The following is a 20,479-nucleotide window of genomic DNA, read 5'->3' on the forward strand; positions in this document are numbered from 1 at the left end:
ACATTTGATCCTCATCTCCTTGCTTTTGTTTCGTAATATTGGAACCCAGCCTTTTGGCTAGGTCGGCCGTCACCATGTTCACTTCAATCTTGGGAAAAGGATTGGATTCGATTCCCATCGGGTCCTTGTCACCTTTAGCATACTGCAGCAACCCTTTCTGGATCAAATCCTGTACACAATTTCGAAATGTAACACAGTTGTTAGTAGTATGCCTAAATGAATTGTGCCATTTACAGTATTCTTTCCCTTTTCTATCTTTATCAGAAGGAATAATATGCCCAGGACTCAAAGTGATAAACTTTTGTTTCAACAGTTCATCAAATATTTGGTCAGCTTGTGCTAAATCAAATGAATACTGTCTATAATTTGCTTGCCCCCCACGCCTATTGGGTTGGGATGAAGGCATATTCATTGGTTTTTCTATTTTAACCAGAGTGTCACAAATTATAGGGGTCTTTTCGACAACTTGTGCTACATCTATTTCAATATCTCCTTCCACATCTTGGTAATATATTCCTAGAGACATATTCCTCAATTGCTCTTCTTCCTGCAGAATAGCTTCGAATTGAGATGCCCTCATAGAAAGCTCAAACAGATCTTTGAAATTAGATCCATTAAACTGCTTTTTAAAATTAAACTCGAGACCATCCTGAGCTATTCGAACTATCTCGGTCTCTGGCACATTACAATGACATTGGTTTCTTAATCTCTTAAACCTAGTTAAGAATTGTTCTGCTGTTTCATTTGGCTTCTGCTTTAACTTAGCCAAGTTGGCAATTGAAACCTCTGGTTCATGCCTAAAATATTGAGCATGAAATTGTTCTTCCATATCTTGCCACGTATGGATAGAATTTGCAGGTAAGCTAATGAACCATGTGAATGCTGTTTTAGTTAATGAATGCGGGAACAATTTCAATTTAAAAACATCATCAGAGCCCAGTTCGCCTAATTGTAGGCAAAACCGACCTACATGTTCGATTGTCGACTGGTTTTCTATACCACTAAAAAGTGATAGCTCAGGCAATTTGTACCCCCTGGGCAAAGGAACATTGTCAACCCAATGTGGGTAAGGCTTTCTAAACATAGGTTTTTCTACCCTGCGTAGCCCTGGTCCGTACACATCTTGGATGACTTCTAATATCTGTGCCCTGTTAATATTCATGGGATCTGGGGCTCTAAGAACATTTTGTACGTGAGGTTGTGCGAGAGGGACATTCTGACCGTTACCATTGCCAATATTTGACATATTGTGAACGTACTGACCTCCATTTCCATTACTTGTCCCTACTGGCATAGTATGATACGTATAGTTGCCATGATTTGGCAAAGTTTGTGCAGTGCTGTATATGTGTTGACCATTGTTCATGACATGGACTCCTGTGAAACCATTCTGAGGATTTTGACTAGGATTTAAACCATTATTTTGACCATGTCAACTACTGTTTCCAACTTCATATATAGATGGAACATTCTGATAAAAACTAGTTGGCTTGATTGTGGATCATAGAGCAGTTGAACCTACAAACGGTCGACTGTGCACATTCATATTTGAATCAAATGCTGGGTTTGAATATACTTGTTGAGGGGCCTGTCTAAGCAAATCTCCAGATTGCAACTGTTCATAGACTACACCATGTGCATCAACATCTATGATGGATGGGGGCGTAACTACCCTTCTCATTAGGGTAATCAATTCCTGTGCCGCTTCGTCTTTTGGGTTAGACAAAACCTGTGCCAATTGCCTGGAAAGGCTCTGTATATCTGTTGGTGCATTCAAGCCATTCCCGTGGCTATTTTCTGGCATCCTTTGTTAAGGATGTATCACGTCGTTTTGGGTTTCCAGGCCTTCATTCTGAGGCTCTGTGGGTCGGTCGCCTTGTTTCCTTGTTGCTGGTGCCATTACTTCCAAATTAGTAAGGGCCCTCCTTCTAGCGCCAAAATTGTTTGTCTATTTTTCACTTGTAGTCGACTAATCGACTAAGGATTGTTGAGAGTGCTGGAAATGTGGGTGTTTGCATATGGTGGTGGAGTTTGGTTCCTTGCCGTATTTCAGGACTTCTTTGGAAGCAAACTTAATGAAGTGAATGGAGATGGAAGAAGAACAACAAAATGGACTTTATTATTCCTCGAGGTAGAAGTCAATCGACTATGAGAATACAATCGAACAGATAGTTACGTTACAAGCTACTCCTAGAGCAAGAAATGTAAAGTACAGATAAAAGTAGAAGCCTTTGGGCGATTGATTGGGGGTTCTAAATATCTTCTATTCTTGTATTTATAGGTCGTCTTCGACTTGAAATTCAAATCGGGTGGAATTCCCTCCTTTGATTTGAATTGAGTGGTTACCTCCATGTTTCCTATTCTTGCTCCACTACGAGGCGGTTGCTTCTCCATGATCTCACATGTTCCCAACGTTATAATTACTTCAACTGCCTGCCTGCATTAATTGTCCTGTCCACGATCCGTATGTAACTCATGCTCTAAAACGTGTTCTGAAGTTGAATATTAACCGTCGATCAGTCCATTTGATTTTCCTTAATAGGCTTCACATTGCATTTACATTAATTAGTCTAAAACGTGTTGACACGTGTAATATTTTGACCGAATCGATCACATTAGACTAAAATACTAAATTATGGTGTAAACACCAATCCACATTTTTTGGAGTGGTGAAGAACTCAAAACGAAGACCCCACTGCACAGAGATACGGGGAGTGGAAAAAGACATTGGCCCATCCATGGGAATGGAAAAGAGAAAGCTTGTCTGCAGCAAATCAGCAACAACCTCGTGGTGATCACTTTGAACCTACGTAATCCAACAAAAAATTGAACATATTATTCTCAAACAGAAGTATGGCTCTGATAAATACTTTGTCCCTAAGGTGGAACCTCAAGGGAAAAATACATTTGTCGCACTCTATGATCCACAAGTTTCTAGTGTCTTGCTGCACTTACATCCCCCACCTTTCCACAAGATCCATTCTGACAATTTCAAAAATATTTAGCGAGCATGCTACCAAGGCATAATCCAGCTCTTAAATACTTGTTCAAACTCCAAGGCACGTTAGTCTACGACAATTTTGGAAAGGAGGAGGTTCCCGATCCTATAGCCGTGACTTCCAAGGTGGAACAAGGTATTTGTATTTAGCTTTTAACTGTTGGAAAATGGAATTTTACCAAAGAGAATTTGGTGGGACTCACACCGCATGAGGTGGGCCTAACAACAGTGAACAAATTCCATTAAGATATGAATGAGAAATTGTTTTATTATGAGAATTGGAAAAGCCAAATGACGTGTGTGCGCGCCATCACCAAATACACTACAAGAAAAATGAAAATTAGTGACGAAAAAGTGATGACGAAATTTAATTTTGTCACTAAATGAGTATATTTGACGACGAAAAAATAAATTTGTCACTATTTTGATAACTTTCGTGACGAAATAATTTCGTCACCAATTATGCCTGTTTAGCGACGAAAAAAATATTTTCGTCACTAAAGGTACCCATTTGGCGATAAAATAAATTTTTCGTCGCCAAAAGCTTAAAAAAGGTGACAAAATTATTTTTCGTCACCAAAGATAATCATTTGGTGACAAAAAATATATTTCGTCGCCAAATGTGAGCAATTTAGTAACGAAATATTTTTTTCGTCACCAAATGCTTAACTTTGGTGACGAAATATTTTTTTCGTCACCATTTTAACGCTTTCAGCGACAAAAAATATATTTCGTTGTCAAATGGGTACCTTTCCTGACGAAATTTATGAATTGCGCTTTGTCACTAAATGTATTTCGGACATAACTCTTTACTAAAATCTCCGATTGAGATAATTCAAATTGAGTTTGAACAATAATTCAATTGCCTACAACTTTCATGTTTATCAAAATTGCTAATTTTAATGTTTAAAGGTCCAAAATTACATTCGAAATATATTTTCATGTTAAACATATGTGTTATATATTAGATATTTCAAATATTTACTGAAAAGTGTGTGTAGTGCAGTTGGTTGAAGCTTGCGCGAAAAACTCAAGGGACTCGGGTTCGAAACCTAGCAGGAGCAAGAAAGATGGATTTCTTTTCCCATATGAAAACACCTTTCGCAACGAAAAATTTCGTCACCGATTTCTTATATTAGTGACAAAAAATTTCGTCACCAATTATTCACTTTTTGGTGACGAAATATATCGTCATCAAAAGGCACTATAGGTGACGAAAAATAAATTTCGTCACCAGGTAGGAATCCTCGACAACCTTTAGTCGACAAATTTTTTTTCGTCACATATATTATTTGTGACGAAAAACATACAATTTGTGACGATTTTCATTCGTCACCCAATTGAATTTTTCTTGTAGTGATACCTAAATTAGACTGGGGCCTAGGCCGGAGCTCAGGATTCTTGGGCCCGCGACCTGTTGTTCGAGGTCTGTGGTCTATAGTCTAATCTAGATTAGTTTGGAATTGATTGTGCTTAATTGGGTCTGAACTATTCGCGTTTGGATGGTCCAGTTACCGAATCAGTTGTACGCAACTGATTAATACTAGGTTGAATGCCCAAGAATAAAATCCACGATTTGGTTATGGAATCAATTGCTGGATTAATAACTGTAGCAGCTTTTCTCCAGAAATTGAATTCCCCGTATTCAATATGAATATTGAATTGGCCCTATTGAATGGGCAGCTCCCCCTATTGAATTCTTGATTCAATGAGAAGACTCCTCATCGATTATATAAAGGAGTTCGGCTCTTTCGCTTCAATACACCAAAAATCGAGAGCTCTTCATTTGCAATATTGTTCTTCCTGTCTAGAGAGAGAGAGTAAAGACAGAAGTTGGTTCGATGGGCAGTCTACGGCGGTGCTCTAGCGGCTGAGTGGTAACCGAGTCAACCCTGGGAGACGAACACCGACACAACCTCCAGCACCAGTGAGGCGGCGAATTTGTCTTAAGGGCACCATTGAATAAAACGGGTCTTGGTTTGCAATATCTCTATACCTTGCTTACAGTTTATGTTTATATTTCATATCCTGTAATTTCGTTTCATGTAATTTTCTGTTCGATTGTAAATTTCCATAAATTAGTAAAATCGATTACTATTTTCCGCACTATATTTTCCTACATTAACATATCATGCCAACTAACAACATTTGAGTTCTAAGTTCTAACAATAAAACTGGCAACCTCATTATGATTTGAGGGACCACTTTATTGGCATTGTTGAAAATCGACCACAAATCTCTATTTCTGCAAGTACTACACGATGAGAACAAATAGACTAAGCCTATTTCTATAAACATAGAAACTAGCAGCAGCGCTTGACATTGAAAGGTCTATGTAAACCACAACCCACCGCATCATCTTCTCGACGTGTTTCGGATCCAGGTGTCACAAGGTGGCAGTAATCCAATAGAGTATCTCCCTTTATCCTAGTTCTCCTTTCTGGTATGAAGGCAAATCATGTACACGGTGCCTTGTCCTCAAGCCTAAGGAGTTCAAGGACAATCTCCTAGCATACTCGATGAAGCATGAACCATCCTCCTGAGTTCCTCCGCTGACCTGACACCACCATACAGCTGGCACACTTTTCGCAGGGCTGCACAACCAGCTTACCCACTTCCTCCATTCCACCAGAGACAACAATTTTAATGGTTTTGAAAAACTAGTATAATTCAGAGGCAATTGACATGCATAAGGCCCTAGCAGGAACAAATGTATACCTTATGTCAAACGTAAGAACTAAAGTATGGATTCAATTATGCAACACAATAACAAGTTGGTGTATGCACGATCATTTTAAGCATCACAGCTTCGAGTCGAAAGTATACCTTCGTAATTGTTGGGGAATGTCTCCTAGAAGGGTGGACAAAACGACAATTTATAGTCTCAGACATTTCCAGTGTTATTGAAAGCTGAAACAGTGTACTTCTAGTCAAATGAAGGGAGGCATAAATTACACAAAACAACAGGCCAATGTGAGTCAATGAAAATTACCTCAAGGCATCTCCTTGACCCTTCTTCATTGAAGATAGTAAGAGAACCGCCTATCTGTTAAGAAAGGTAAGAATAAAAATCTACATAGAAGAAAAGAACAGGCACAGGATGGATGACGAACAGCAATTACCATATCACTGAAGTAATAAGATGAGTCGTCAGAGCTCTTTGGTGAAAATCTAAGCAGAACTTGGTCATCCAATCTGGTATTGTAAGATCTTCCTCGAATAAAGCTTTCTGCTGCAGGAAATCATGTCAGCAAATAAGTTTTCCAGGTCTAATATCTTAAACTATGGCAAATAATAACTCAAACCTACATACAAGAGATAAAGCAATGAATTACATGCTAATGGTTCAACTGCTCCAGGGACAGATGCTACTCTTAAATCATCATCTGTAGGAAGTGATTTTGAATGTTTTAACAGCTGACTTGGAGATCCCGTGGCTGAAGATTTCCAAGGCGTTAAAATATCTGTTTACAAGGACTTCCATCACTCAAGTCTCAACTAAAAGTGGTTTACATCCCTCAATAGCGTAGCTTTATAATTCAAGACAGATAGTTCGAACACTCATGGTTATCATAAACCTATGGGACATAAGTCACATAATTCAAAAACTATCACAAAAACAACTCTAGAAACCTAATTTAATCGGAAATTTCAACCACATTGATACTTTTGGAAGCGGCAAAAAAAAATTCAAATTCAACATAATGAAAGAAATAATATGCACAATAGGTCATAGCACAATCCAGTCCTTGAATCCACTCATATTCAAATTTGTAGAAAAAATATGATCATTTAAGTACCCTATTGGCATGCCATTCTTGTACTCCAAAAGAAAGAAATAATATCCACTTCCCTCACCCTCCATCCCAAATTGCTTGCCTGTTTTTGGGAACGTGCATTTTGCATGCAAAAAATAACGTTTTTATGAGAATTTCTTTTGAAAAAAAATTGCCCAAGTTTTTCTTCTTAATGAGATCTTTAAATTGGAGTAAAAATTTGGGGAAAAAAATCATGCTTATATATTTTTTTTTATAAATAAATAAGTATACTAAAAAGAAGGCATTAAGAGAATGTCACCCGTTTACAAAAACAGGTCACAAGACCAACAAAAAAAAAAGCCCTATACACTCCCATAAGAATGGAAAAGCTCAAACCAATCTAAAAATTGGTTAAGAGAAGAATAACATTCCCTCTTGTTCTTGTTCCAACTATACAAGCTATTCACCGAAAAATTATTGATTCTAAACAAAGGCATACATTATTTTTTGTGTGCAAAATGAACGGTTTCCCAAAAAGGGCAAGCAATTTTGGACGGAGGGAGTAATAGTAAAAAAAAATTGGCATTCTAAGCAGCTTACCCTATCAGAGTCTCCATCCATCTCCTTCCAATAGATATCCAGAACGACGGTAGAAGCAAGATAAATTCAAGCAAGAACAATTCCAAAAAATAGGGGTAAAAAGCTCTGCTCATTTATTGTATATCAAAAACACAAAACAAAAAAGTTCAGAGCAAGTTCAGACTTCAGAGCAACATATCGCACAAAAAAACGTTGACAATCACCAGACAGCCTCGGATATTCGACCAGATATTAAAGAAATCGTTAATCAGTTGCATGTGATTAAGAAGACTCTTCTCTGAGTTGGAGTAAATGGAGGAATGAGAGCAAGAATTGCAGCTTGATCATGTGCAGGTGTGACCCGTTTTACATTCCAATAACTACTACGGCAAAAAATCTGCATTTGGCACTAAAACCACCACAATTCTGCAATCGCCACCAAAACATCAGTTTGTTCAGTTGTTGCTGACTTACATAAACGTTTTAGTTATGTTCAACTTCACCCAGGTTTCCTAACAACCATAATGTTTTCATTTGCTCCTCTTTTCCTCAATCCAATTTAATAGTTCTTGCGTGCTCTGCAGATATGAACAAATCGTAGGATTTCCATTTCTAATACAACCTTAAGAATCAATAAATTCTACTAGAAGTCTAGAACCTCAGTGTAAGTGTTTTTAAGAACAATAGTGAAGAGAGAACAAAGTTGGAACCTTAATGCCACATTCCAATTCAGGATAAACAAACCTTACTTTTGTAAATTCAATGAGGCAAGTTCTTTTACTGAAAATTGGTGTATACAATAGCATTTCTATGTATATATTCAATCATGTGCACAAACCAACCCATTTTCATGTTGCTGCACCTTCGACGAAAGTTATATGTTGTATAAGTGAATCATCTTCTCTCATCAAACTTCTTCAATAACTAATTTCCTTTTTTCCCTTGTAGGTGCTTGAGGGTTGAGACCACAACTTTGTGATGCTCCATATTGCTTTGGGTACACATTACAGATGCTAGTTTGTTGTTCAATTTCTGTTTTTCTTCTTCAAGTTTATGTTCCTCTTGTGTTTTAGTTTGTTTCAAGCATGACAACTTTCTCATTTAAATGTACTATAAGACTTACATGTCAAGTGGGACTCCATTAGCGTATGAGCAAAAAGTAATTGTTTCTTGTCACCAATTTCAAGTATACAGTATACGTGTAAGGTTGTCTCCATGTGAACAAAATTGCTTTCTTTACATTGAATTTGCTTCCGACCCATATGCGGAAGTTGGCCAAGACATTCCGTTATAAAATAAAAAAATGTGTACCTTAGCTTCCTCCATTTCTCATTCAAAGAAACCATCATTTTAGAATACACTAGTGTCATGATAAAAAAGAAGAAGAAGAAGAATCGACTGGTGTCAATTATTTCACTGAAGACTGGCTTAAAGCAAGTGGGAAGAACTCAAGGGCTGAGCCAATGGTTTATGGTCAATGAAGTTTCAACTTTGGTTTGATGTGGCCGGCATGCTTAGTGGGAGAGAATGAAGTTCTGATTATAACATGCACTCTGGGAAAAATGAAGTTTAAAATTATATATCAGCACATCAATCAAGATTTTATTGACTTTGAGTAGAAAATACAAGATATGTATTAATAAGATTTTTTTTCTGCAGAAAAACATTATATATTGACTTTGAGTAGAAAATACAAGATATATATGATAAACCTATGTGGGAGAATCAAAATAAATACGCAATGGAAAATTACTTACCTTCTGTCATGGCGTTTAAGTCTTGAGAAATCCGGAAACCGTTTCGATCTTGAACCAATATGTTCCACCAATACAAACTCTCACTAATTGTTTTGGAGAGCAATGTGTAGGATTTCCAATCTAATCTATATCAGTTTATTCACACCTGATGGTAACCACATGTCTTTATATAGATAGATCGGGACTCTTACCCAATGGACATAACCCTTCATACTTTCTTCTATCAAAAAAGTAATAAGACACCTATTCATTAATAGTTGCAACCTTACATACGAATGATCACTAAACCCATTCATGGATAGTCAGCATATCTATTCATGAACAGTCACCAAATCTTTTCATGAATAGCCATCAATTATTTAGGCAATATTTTATTTAAATCTAATACCCATATTTTAGTTACGAACATAAATACTATAAAATATAAATAGGATTGATGTTGCATGTGAGCCACATAAATAAATTCCAACATTCTCTCACTTGGCTCACATGACAAATCAACCAAAAAGCTGCTGGTTAAAGATACTAAGTATTGTATATGGCCATACAACAACTGCCCAAATAGCGATCTATAGTAGAAAGATTGAGCATGAATCATGGCGGTTATGCTATTTAAGCAAGCATTTCCTTCCATGTATTACAATGGACAAATCTCTCAACACTTTATGTGGTATCACCTGTAAATCATGACTAACTAATAGTCACTTAGAGTCCGTTTTATTTATCCCAACGGATAACTGTATACGTACTTCATACCTTATGTATACATGTACATCTCTATTCTCTAAGAACACTTATAGTGTGACAAAACTTTAATTGAGCATCAATATGAGAGAAAACTATAATGAAATGAGCTAAAAGTCATGTATTCACTACATGACATAAACACTTTGCCGGCGATAACTAGCTTAATACTTTATGCTCAATAGTCACAAATTATATTTATGAACTCTTTCTCTCCCCTAATGAGGTACGTACTTTACGTCGATAGTCTTTATTCGGCTTTGATCTTTATCTTAGAGAACAAAAATTGAAGCCAAAGTAAACTTAATAACGGTCTCAACATAACTTCGACAACTTGAGATCTCTATTGCATGCTAGGCTAATTTCATATAGCTCCCACTAATTCTGCCATTCATAATAAACATCACTATGAATTGGATGCAACACCGTGACAAGAGATTTATAACTTAATCTCAATCAATTACTTTTGATTAGCATGCATGTACATATAGTCCTTGGTTCTTTATAAATACCTCACAATCTTTATTTGTAGCTTTCTATACCATGTTTACTTGGATATTGATCCCGTAAATCCTTAGCCAATATCCATATAGTCCAAAAAAATGCTTTTACTCCCACTAACTTTAAGGAGCGTATCTTTGTCTCTACTTATAAACAAAGGCTGTCTTTTTGCAAATTTCTTTTGGATACCATCTGAAACCTTATTGGATCTTCGCATAAACGCATTAACAGCATAAACTCCAAATACGCTTACTTTGAACATTAAACATAAGGGACTAATTCTTCCACTATTAATGTTCAAACTTTTATCTAACGTGTGAACTTAATCATGTGGGTATGATGCTTTATCCACATAGTGCAAAATCATGAATAGTCACCAAACCTTTTCATGAATAGCCATCAATTATTTAGGCAATATTTTATTTAAATCTAATACCTATATTTTAGTTACGAACATAAATACTATAAAATATAAACAGGATCGATGTGGCATGTGAACCACATAAATAAATTCCAACAATATATTAATAAGATTTTTTTTCTGCAGAAAAACATCATAGGTACGTACGCTGTTGGCTCAACAATCAAACACAACTAATCGTATATGTGGAGTTGGCAAGTAACCAAGGGCCAATTATTCGCACCTTAAGCTAGGCCGCTACGATGGGTATGCAGACAACCTTGAGCAACGCTGGAGCCTGGGGGTGCCGCACAATGAATTGCAACAAAAATGGCATTTTCGTGTTTCGCCAGGGACATTTTTGGCCATTGGCCTTACCTATTTATAAAGTAGTTAGCTAGCTTGTAATTAGGGTTAAGAGAGTTTTTAGAGAAAATAGAGAGGTACGCAAGAGAAAACTGTTCTTAGAGAGAGGAGAGAAAACTTGTACTCCATTAATTTCCATTATAGTGGATTGGTGTGACTCCCGTGGTTTTCCTCGCGTTGAGGTTTTTCGTGTAAATCTGTGTGTCCTTTCTTTTCTATTCATTACGCATTGTTTCGTTTTGTTGTTTGATTTATGTAGTCGTAGTTTCCAAGATGCGTAGGGACGTGAATTTAACGCGTAGTTCGATTCTTAACAAGGTAGCTAGAGTTGCGAGGAAATTAAGGTAAACAAAGTATGAAAATGTCTGGGGTTTTTTTGTATTTTTTTTTTTTTGTTTTCGGTTTGTGGGAAAACTCTGGGACTCCCATCTCTAACTTTTCCACTATCATTAATTTTTCTTTAAAACTTTCCTGTAATAGTCACCATATTTTATATAAAAATAATAATCTTAGTTTCCTACGCAATAAACAATTTTTGTTCTAAACTTTCTCATGAATGCAAAAAAATAATAAAAAAATACAAACTTGAACTGACTTTACTAAATGTTTTCTTGCTTCCCTCATCTCACAATGGAAACCAGTCATCAAGGACTCAAGTCTAGTCAGCCCAGTACGAATCCCATACAGTTTGGTCCACTTTTGAATTTCGTGGGCCAATCCCAAGCTCACAACAATTATCAGAAACGTTCATTTTGTAAAGCTCGTCAAGTTCTTCGAGTTCAAGAAGAATCATGTTCATGGAATACCGATTAATGACTTATCTAAACACCTTTATATAGAATTTATCTTGTACAAAATGCAATATGCACATTTATAGAATTTATCTTGTACTGAATGTAAGCAGATTTAATCGATTTTAACTTAGGAAAAGTTGTTCCTCCAAAATTTCAGCATTTACTTTCAATTTCCTTGCACCAGTCTCTTCTTCAGATTCAAAACAAAGTAAGCAGCGAAATTTGCTCCGCCACATACCTGAACAACACATGGGCCTGTCGTTGCCGCCTTCATTTTTTCTTTTCATGCCTATTGTTGTTTTCTTGCTTTGGGGTTCAGTACCCGACTCTGTGCACGGCGGGAACGAGACTGATCGGCTAGCCTTACTAGCATCCAAGGCGGAAATCACTGGCGATCCCCTTGGGATACTAAATTCTTGGAATGAATCCGTCCACTTCTGCCAATGGGTTGGTGTAACGTGTGGCCACCGACACCAGAGGGTCACTGAGTTAATCCTTTCGAATGGCAAACTATCAGGGCCCATTTCTCCACACATTGGAAATTTAAGCTTCCTTAGGTGGTTACGGTTACAAAACAACAGCTTGAGTCATGACATCCCCCAAGAACTCGGCTGCTTGCGCAGACTGAAATTCAGGTCATTGTATAATAATTCAGTTACCGGCGAAATTCCGGCTAATATATCTCGTTGCTTTAATCTTATCGCCCTTGAGTTTACTCAAAACAGACTAACGGGAGAAATTCCAACGGACCTCAGTTGCCTATCCAAACTCCAGGGATTGTATATTGCAAAGAACAATCTAACAAGAGGCGTGCCTGCAACTATTGGTAATCTATCATCTCTGACCATCCTCTATATATCCTACAATAACTTTGGTGGGAATATGCCTGATAGTCTTGGCAGATTGACAAACTTGGAAACTTTTGTGGTAGCAGTGAACAGGTTGGTCGGTACGATTCCTTCTTCAATATTTAATCTCTCTTCCATTACGGAATTCAATATCGGACAGAACCAAATCAAAGGGATTCTTCCCACAAACCTAGGAACTTCACTTTCTAATCTCGAGTTCCTTGGAGTTGGTGCAAACTTGTTGACTGGATCCATTCCTAGTTCAATATCGAATGCCACTAATCTATATTACCTTGTGTTGGTAGCCAATAATTTTACTGGGAAAATGCCTAAGTTGGATAAGCTGCATAATCTTCGGTGGTTATATGTTTCTTTAAATCATCTAGGAATAGGGGAAACAGATGACTTGAGTTTTCTCTCCTCCTTGATCAATGCCACCGATTTGGAAAAGTTGGGACTGAGCGACAATGGTTTTGGAGGTGTGTTTCCTGAAGTAATAACTAACTTCTCCATTAGTCTTTTTCATGTAAGCTTGAGAGACAATAAGCTGTATGGGAGCATCCCAAGAGGGATAAGGCATCTGGTCAATTTGCGGCTATTCTCAATAGGAAACAACCATTTGACAGGTAACATTCCTGCAGATTTCGGGAAACTTCAAAACCTGAATTTGTTGTGGCTCGAAGGTAATAGATTCTACGCTGACATCCCATCGTCTTTTCGGAAACTTATCCATGTTACTATATCTCGATTTGTCCGAAAATGATCTCCACGGAAGCATCCCGTCGAGTATGAGCAAATGGAAGATGTTATTGGAGCTTATACTCGCTGAAAACAATCTTAGTGGCACTATACCCAAACAAGTTGTTAGTCTCTCATCATTGTATTATCTAGAGGTATCTCATAACAACTTGACTGGTGTCATCCCTATGGAAATCGGGGTTTTAAAAAATCTTGAAACACTAAATGTTTCCAACAATATATTGGTTGGTAATATTCCAAGTGCCCTTGGTAGCTGTGTGAAATTGGCATCACTTAATTTGAACGGCAACAAGTTCTGGGGAGTCCTTCCATCAACTTTGAGTGAATTGAGAGGCTTAGAGGAACTAGACATTTCTATGAATGATTTCTCAGGAAAATCCCAAACTATTTTGAGAGCTTTTTTTTCTTAAAGAAATTAAACATATCATTCAATGATTTTGAGGGAGCGGTACCAAAACAAGGTATATTTACAATTGCAGCAGTTATTTCTATTGAGGGAAACAAGAAGCTTTGTGGTGGTATACCAGATTTAAAACTGCGCAGTTGCCAATCCAAGGGATTCCCAAGGAAGAAATTTACTCAAGTCATGAAATTGGTACTCCCATTGTCTTTTGGGAATGTATGTCTATTTGTGATGATGTATTTCATGTATCTTCGTTGGTTTAAAAAGAGAACAAAGGTACCATCTTTTAGCTTTTTTGGCCACTCGTTTCCTAAGTTGTCCTACGGGAGTCTAGTTAAAGCGACCAATGGTTTCTCTCCTGCCAATCTAATTGGCATGGGTAGTTTTGGTTCAGTGTACAAAGGAGTTCTTGATTTTGAAGAGGGTGGAAAACTAGTTGCCGTGAAGGTATTAAACCTTCAATCCTGAGGAGCTGCCAAGAGCTTCATTGCCGAGTGTAAGGCCTTAAGGAGCACCAGACATCGGAATCTTGTACTTGTCCTCACGGCATGTTCAAGTGTTGACTATAAAGGTGACGAGTTCAAGGCTCTGGTTTATGATTTCATGGTCAATGGGGGCCTAGAGGAGTGGTTGCATCCAAATGAGAAAGAAGATGATGCTCACGACAAGTACTCACAGAGTTTAAACCTTCTACGGAGGTTAAATATTGCATTTGACATTGCTTCTGCACTTTTGTATCTTCACCACCATTGCTCGGAACCAATAGTTCACTATGACTTGAAACCGAGCAACGTTCTTCTTGACGATGATATGGTTGGACATGTAGGTGATTTTGGGTTAGCAAGATTCCTTGTAGATACGACACGTATTTCTTCTACAAATCCATCAAGTTCTATTGGCTTACGGGGGTCATCCGGTTATGCAGCTCCAGGTAAATGTTTCCCTTAGACTCATTTCGTGTTTCTTTTCTCCTTCACTTCCAACGGTTTTCAGATTTAATCTGGTAACCCATACACAAAAATAAAGCTGTTGGTTCTAATGTTTTACTCCTCACTGCATCATTTTGCGTTCAAAAGTATTACATGCAGTTGAGTTAAGCAGAAAGTGTCTAGATTGTTTCTTGAAATGGAGATGGAGTTTCTTTCTTTGTCATTGCCAAGACACATTAACCTAAAAAATGAATAACCAACAATTGTATTGTCTGAACTTTACTGGTTTCTTTTTTTGGCGTATTTTGTAAATATTTTCCTATCGTCTTTCCTGCAATTTGTAATTCACTTGGGTTAGGGAATATTTTCACCACAAATGGGCCACGTGCTAATTAACGTCTAGAAATTATAATAGCTTAATTGGTATTAGGAGTTAAAGTATTAAGCAAGACATCTTAGGGGATGTGATAATGTGGGGAAATGTGTAGAGCACAGTCTACATAGGTTTCTGTTACTATATATCTTTCCTTTACCAGAAAGTATGAACCGGTGTTACCCTTGGCTTTTGTTGTATGTTTGGGTCGGTTTTTTTAATGAAATATACACTTACCCCAAAAAAATCAAAGTGAACCAATCAAGCATGATTCAAATTAGGCGTTTTAGATAATACAAGCAAAACCAAATGTCATTATTCTAGCAGGAAGCAAAGAAGAGACACAACTCTTTGTCGTCTTATTCGAGGCGTAAAATTATGAGTATACATCTAAGAATTGTATGTGGAAGTTTCTTTACTATTCCTTGAGAGGCTACTTATCAAGCAGATTTGTAATATTTTTTATCTATATGAATTGTAGAGTATGGCATGGGAAATGTGTAGTTTTTGGCTCGTTTTGGACTTCTCAACCTCCGTGGTCCGGACCAAGGCCTTGGTGGTCCGAACCAGCGCGTGTTCTACGTTTTTGGAGCTTGCTAATTTTTTGGTCCGGCCCAGCACACACTTGGTCCGGACCAGGACAAATTAGTATATAAGCATATTTTAGGGTTTTTTGCTTATGGTATTGCATTCACAGCAGCTTTTCTGTGAGAGGCAGAGAGAGGAACTCTGAGAGATCTCATCTGTAGCCCTTTGGGCATCCGATTACTTCCGTATAGTGAAACCATTGATCATCTGACTGCCCGTGGAGTAGGTATTCATTACCGAACCACGTATATCTCTGTGTTCTCTATGATTGCTCTTTCTCTCTCTCTCTCTCTTTCTTTTCTGTGGTTTGTTCAATTACAAAGCAATTAATCACATCCGTTTCTGAGTTTGTTAACGCTTCCGCACAACAAACTAGTATCAGAGCCCTAGGTTTTCGATCTAGGGTTTGTTTCTGGTGATTTTTGCTTTGTTATTGAAGAACGATGTTTGAAGAATCCGGTAAATCTGGTAAAACTCCAAAAGATGGAGAATCCACCAAAACTGAATCAAGTTATCGGCCTGGGGCTTCGAGACCGATTATGTCGAGTGCGAAGTTTGATGTGGAAAAATTTGATGGCAAAAATAACTTCGGTATGTGGCAGTGCGAAGTTATGGATGTTTTGATCCAACAGGAGTTGGATTTTACTTTGGAAGACAAGCCTGAGGACCTTGATGCAAGGGATTGGGATCGGATCAACCGTCAGGCGTGCGGTTTTATCAGGATGTGTCTTGCCAAAGATCATAAGTATTTTGTTATGCGGGAAACGAATGCAAAGGTCCTATGGAAAAAGCTCGAGGACAAGTACATGACCAAGAGCATGGAGAATCACCTTTATCTGAAGAAGAAACTCTTCAGATTTCAGTATCGTTTAGGTATATCAATGACCGAGCACTTGAATGATTATAATAAAATACTTACTGATTTGTTGAATCTAGATGCTGAGATTCTTGATGAGGATAAAGCCTTGCTTTTGTTAAATTCCTTGCCCAAAGATTATGACCATTTGTCTACCACTTTAATGTATGGGAAGGATACCATTAAATTTGATGATGTCTCCAATGCTCTTGTGAACAATGAGTATCGCAAGAGGGATATGCAGGCACATGGAGATTCTGGAAAAGCCTTATCTGTCAGGGGCAGGTCTGAAAATAGGAAGAATAGCAGTAATCGGGGTCGCTCTAACTCTAAAGGGAGAGGGACCTCAACTTCTGGTAGAGTTGCTAAGGATGAATGCGCCTATTGTCGTGAGAAGGGCCATTGGAAGAAAGATTGTCCCAAGAAAAAGGGCAAGGATAGTTCCAAGGCCAACATAGTACATTCTGATGAAGATGATGATTCTAATTTAGCTCTGTTGGGTTCGTCGCTAGTTTGTCAGTCTGATCAATGGCTTTTGGATTCTAGCTATACCTACCATATGTGTCCTAACAAGAATTGGTTTTCCAGCATTGACATGGTTGATGGTGGCGCAGTGTTTATGGGTAATGATCATGCCTGTAAGACAATCGGGGTAGGGAAGATCAAGCTGAAGCTACATGATGGGTCCGTTCGTATTTTGTCTGATGTTCGGTGTGTACCAGACTTAAAGAAGAATCTGATATCGCTGGGTACTTTAGACTCCACAGGTTACCGGATTACCATTGAAGGTGGAGCTCTAAAGGTTTCTAAAGGTACTATGGTTGTGATGAAGGGCATTCGACAGAACAATTTGTATTACTTACAGGGTATTGCAGTTGTAGGTGGGTCAGCCACCGTCTGTAGCAACGTCGAGGAGGATGATTCGGATACTACCAGATTGTGGCACATGCGTTTCGGTCATGCTGGCGAAAAGGCCATGCAAGGCCTGCTGAAGCAGAATTTGCTGAAAGGTGCCAGGACCTGCAAGATGGATTTCTGTGAACATTGTGTTCTGGGGAAGCAGACTAGAGTCAAGTTCGGCACTGGTATTCACCAAACGAAGGTTACACTTGACTACATTCATTCGGATGTCTGGGGGCCAGCTAGGGTTGTTTCTTTGAGTGGTAAATATTATTTTGTTTCATTCGTTGATGATTTCTCTCGCCGTGTTTGGATTTATATCATGAAACATAAAGATGAGGTGCGTGATATTTTCCTTAAGTGGAAAAAGTTGATTGAGACCCAAACAAGTAGATAGGTCAAGCGCCTCAGATCAGATAATGGGGGAGAGTATCGATCTGATCCTCTCTTCGATATTTGTGAAAAATTTGGTATAGCGCGACACTTTACGGTGAGAGGCACACCACAACAAAATGGTGTGGCAGAGAGGATGAACCGTACTTTACTGGACAAGGTGTGGTGTATGCTATCGACTTCTGGTTTGGGTAGACAGTTCTGGGTTGAAGCAGTGACATATGCATGTCATTTGGTCAATCGTTTGCCATCCGTTGCACTTGAGGGTAAAACGCCATTGGAGGTATGGTCAGGTAAACCTGCATCAGATTATGATTCCTTACATATTTTTGGTTGCCCTGCTTATTATCATATTTGGGAATCAAAGCTGGATCCTAGAGCCAATAAAGCATTGTTCTTGGGCTTTATGGAAGGTATTAAGGGATATAAGTTGTTGTGTCTCGATTCAAAGAAGGCGATCATTAGCTGCGACGTGACCTTTAATGAATCTGAGATGATCAAGCCGCCTGTGCAGGTTGTGGGTAATAAAGTTGCTCAGAAACAGGTGGAGTTTGAAACCTCGGTAGTTCCTCAAGATCCGATTAAGTTAGTTGAAGAAGACAGTGGGGTTGAATCAAATGATAGTGATACGGTTGAGGGTGAAGTTCCAGTAGACAGTTCTTCGCAACAGCAGCAGCAGAAAGATTCCATTGCAACATCTCGACCCAAAAGGGTCATCCGTGTACCCGCAAGGTATGTTGCTATGGTTGCCTATGCATTGCCCGTTATAAATGCTGACATCCCGTCCACTTTCAAAGAAGTTATGGGTAGTCCAGAAACTGTGGAGTGGAAGAAAGCAATGGGTGAGGAGATGACTTTTCTTCACAAGAATTAGACATGGGATTTGGTTTCGCTTCCGAAAGGCAAGAAGGAGATTGGTTGCAAATGGGTCTATACCAAGAAGGAAGAGTCAACAAAGAAGGGTGGTATTCGCTTCAAAGCTAGGCTGGTAGCCAAGGGCTACGCACAAAAGGCGGGAATCGACTACAATGAGGTATTTTCTCCTGTTGTGAAACATGCTTCAATTCTCATTTTGCTAGCTTTGGTAGCTCAGTTTAATTTGGAGTTGGCTCAGTTAGATGTTAAAACTGCATTCCTACATGGTGATTTGGAGGAAGAGATTTATATGTCTCAACCTGATGGTTTTCGTGTTGCTGGTAAGGAGAAGTTGGTTTGTCGATTACATAAGTCTCTCTACGGGTTAAAACAGTCGTCGTGTCAGTGGTATAAACGTTTTGATAGCTTCATGTTGAGTCAGAAATACACTCGGAGCCAATTTGATCATTGTGTATATTTCAGAAAGCTTGCGGATAAGTCCTTTATTTATTTACTTTTATATGTCGTTGATATGCTGATCGCATGTAAAAGTTAGGCGGAGATAGACAGGTTGAAGATTCAACTGAGTCGGGAATTCGAGATGAAGGATCTCGGGGAGGCACGTAAGATTTTGGGGATGGAGATTACTCGGGATAGGGTGAAGGGCACTGTTCACCTAACTCAGCAGCAATATTTGAAGAAGGTGCTTGAGCGATTCGGTGTAGGTGGTAGCTCAAAACCGGTGAGCGTACCACTGGCTCCCCATTTTAAGAGCTTAGTGCTTCGGTATCTCCCACTACAGATGAGGAATGAAAATACATGGCGACCGTTCCTTATGCAAGCTTGGTTGGAAGTCTGATCTTCGCCATGGTCTGCACGAGGCCTGATTTGGCACAGGCCGTCGGTATGGTTAGTCGTTACATGCACGATCCTGGTAAGGTGCATTGGCAAGCGGCTAAGTGGATTTTGCGGTATGTTCTGGGGACCGTGAATTTGGGTTTGAAGTTCGAAAGGTGCGAATCAGTTTGTGATCTGGTTTTTGGTTTTGTGGACTCGGATTATACGGGTGATTTGGATAAGCGTCGTTCAACAACTAGGTATATGTTTACCATGGCTGGTGGGCCTGTGAGTTGGCGATGTACTTTGCAGTCGACGGTTGCACTGTCCACTACCGAGGCCGAATATATGGCTGTGACTGAAGCCATAAAGGAGGCGATCTGGTTGCATGGGTTGATGGTTGATTTGGGTGTTGGGCAAGATCACGTCGTTCATTGTGACAGTCAGAGTGCAATTCATCTTGCGAAGAATCAGGTGCATCATGCTCGGACCAAACATATTGATGTCCGCTTTCACTTTGTTCGTGAGATCATTGATGAAAGGGATATTCTGTTGGAGAAGATTGGTACTGCGGACAATCCGGCTGATATGATGACTAAGGTTGTCACTGGGGTCAAGTTCCAGCATTGTGTGGACTTGATCCATATGCAGCAAATTTGAGCACCTTCGGGTGCATGCACCGTTGGGCGCTCTGATGGCAGTCAGAGCACGATTCGTTTGGTTATTCTGGTTATCTGGTTTTCTGGTTACTGCATGTCTGGTTTTCTGGTTCGTAGTCCAAGTTGATCTATTTAAAGGATACACCCTGGAAAAGATTTTTGAGGATTCTAGCAGCGTCCGA

The 20,479-nt window shown here is 38.8% G+C and overlaps 3 protein-coding genes across 3 annotated transcripts; 2 read left to right on the forward strand and 1 right to left on the reverse strand.

Moving 5' to 3' along the window:
- Positions 1–2,184: 2,184 nt before the first annotated feature.
- On the reverse strand, positions 2,185–6,280 carry LOC131328570 (uncharacterized). Its single transcript, XM_058361502.1, has 6 exons — positions 6,121–6,280; positions 5,991–6,044; positions 5,825–5,908; positions 2,649–2,806; positions 2,347–2,437; positions 2,185–2,190 (listed from the first exon to the last, which is right to left on the reverse strand). The coding sequence occupies exons 1-6, from the start codon at positions 6,121–6,123 to the stop codon at positions 2,185–2,187; spliced, it is 396 nt and encodes a 131-aa protein (XP_058217485.1). The 5' UTR covers positions 6,124–6,280.
- Positions 6,281–12,033: 5,753 nt separating this feature from the next.
- Positions 12,034–15,708, forward strand: LOC131330034 (LRR receptor-like serine/threonine-protein kinase EFR). Its single transcript, XM_058363509.1, has 2 exons — positions 12,034–14,838; positions 15,691–15,708. Exon 1 carries the CDS (start codon positions 12,147–12,149, stop codon positions 13,506–13,508), a length of 1,362 nt encoding a protein of 453 aa, XP_058219492.1. The 5' UTR covers positions 12,034–12,146; the 3' UTR covers positions 13,509–14,838; positions 15,691–15,708.
- Positions 14,511–15,004, forward strand: LOC131328571 (probable LRR receptor-like serine/threonine-protein kinase At3g47570). Its single transcript, XM_058361503.1, has 2 exons — positions 14,511–14,838; positions 14,934–15,004. Exons 1-2 carry the CDS (start codon positions 14,511–14,513, stop codon positions 15,002–15,004), a joined length of 399 nt encoding a protein of 132 aa, XP_058217486.1.
- Positions 15,709–20,479: the final 4,771 nt, after the last annotated feature.

This window comes from Rhododendron vialii, chromosome 6a, assembly GCF_030253575.1.
Source record: "Rhododendron vialii isolate Sample 1 chromosome 6a, ASM3025357v1".
NCBI lineage: Eukaryota > Viridiplantae > Streptophyta > Magnoliopsida > Ericales > Ericaceae > Rhododendron > Rhododendron vialii.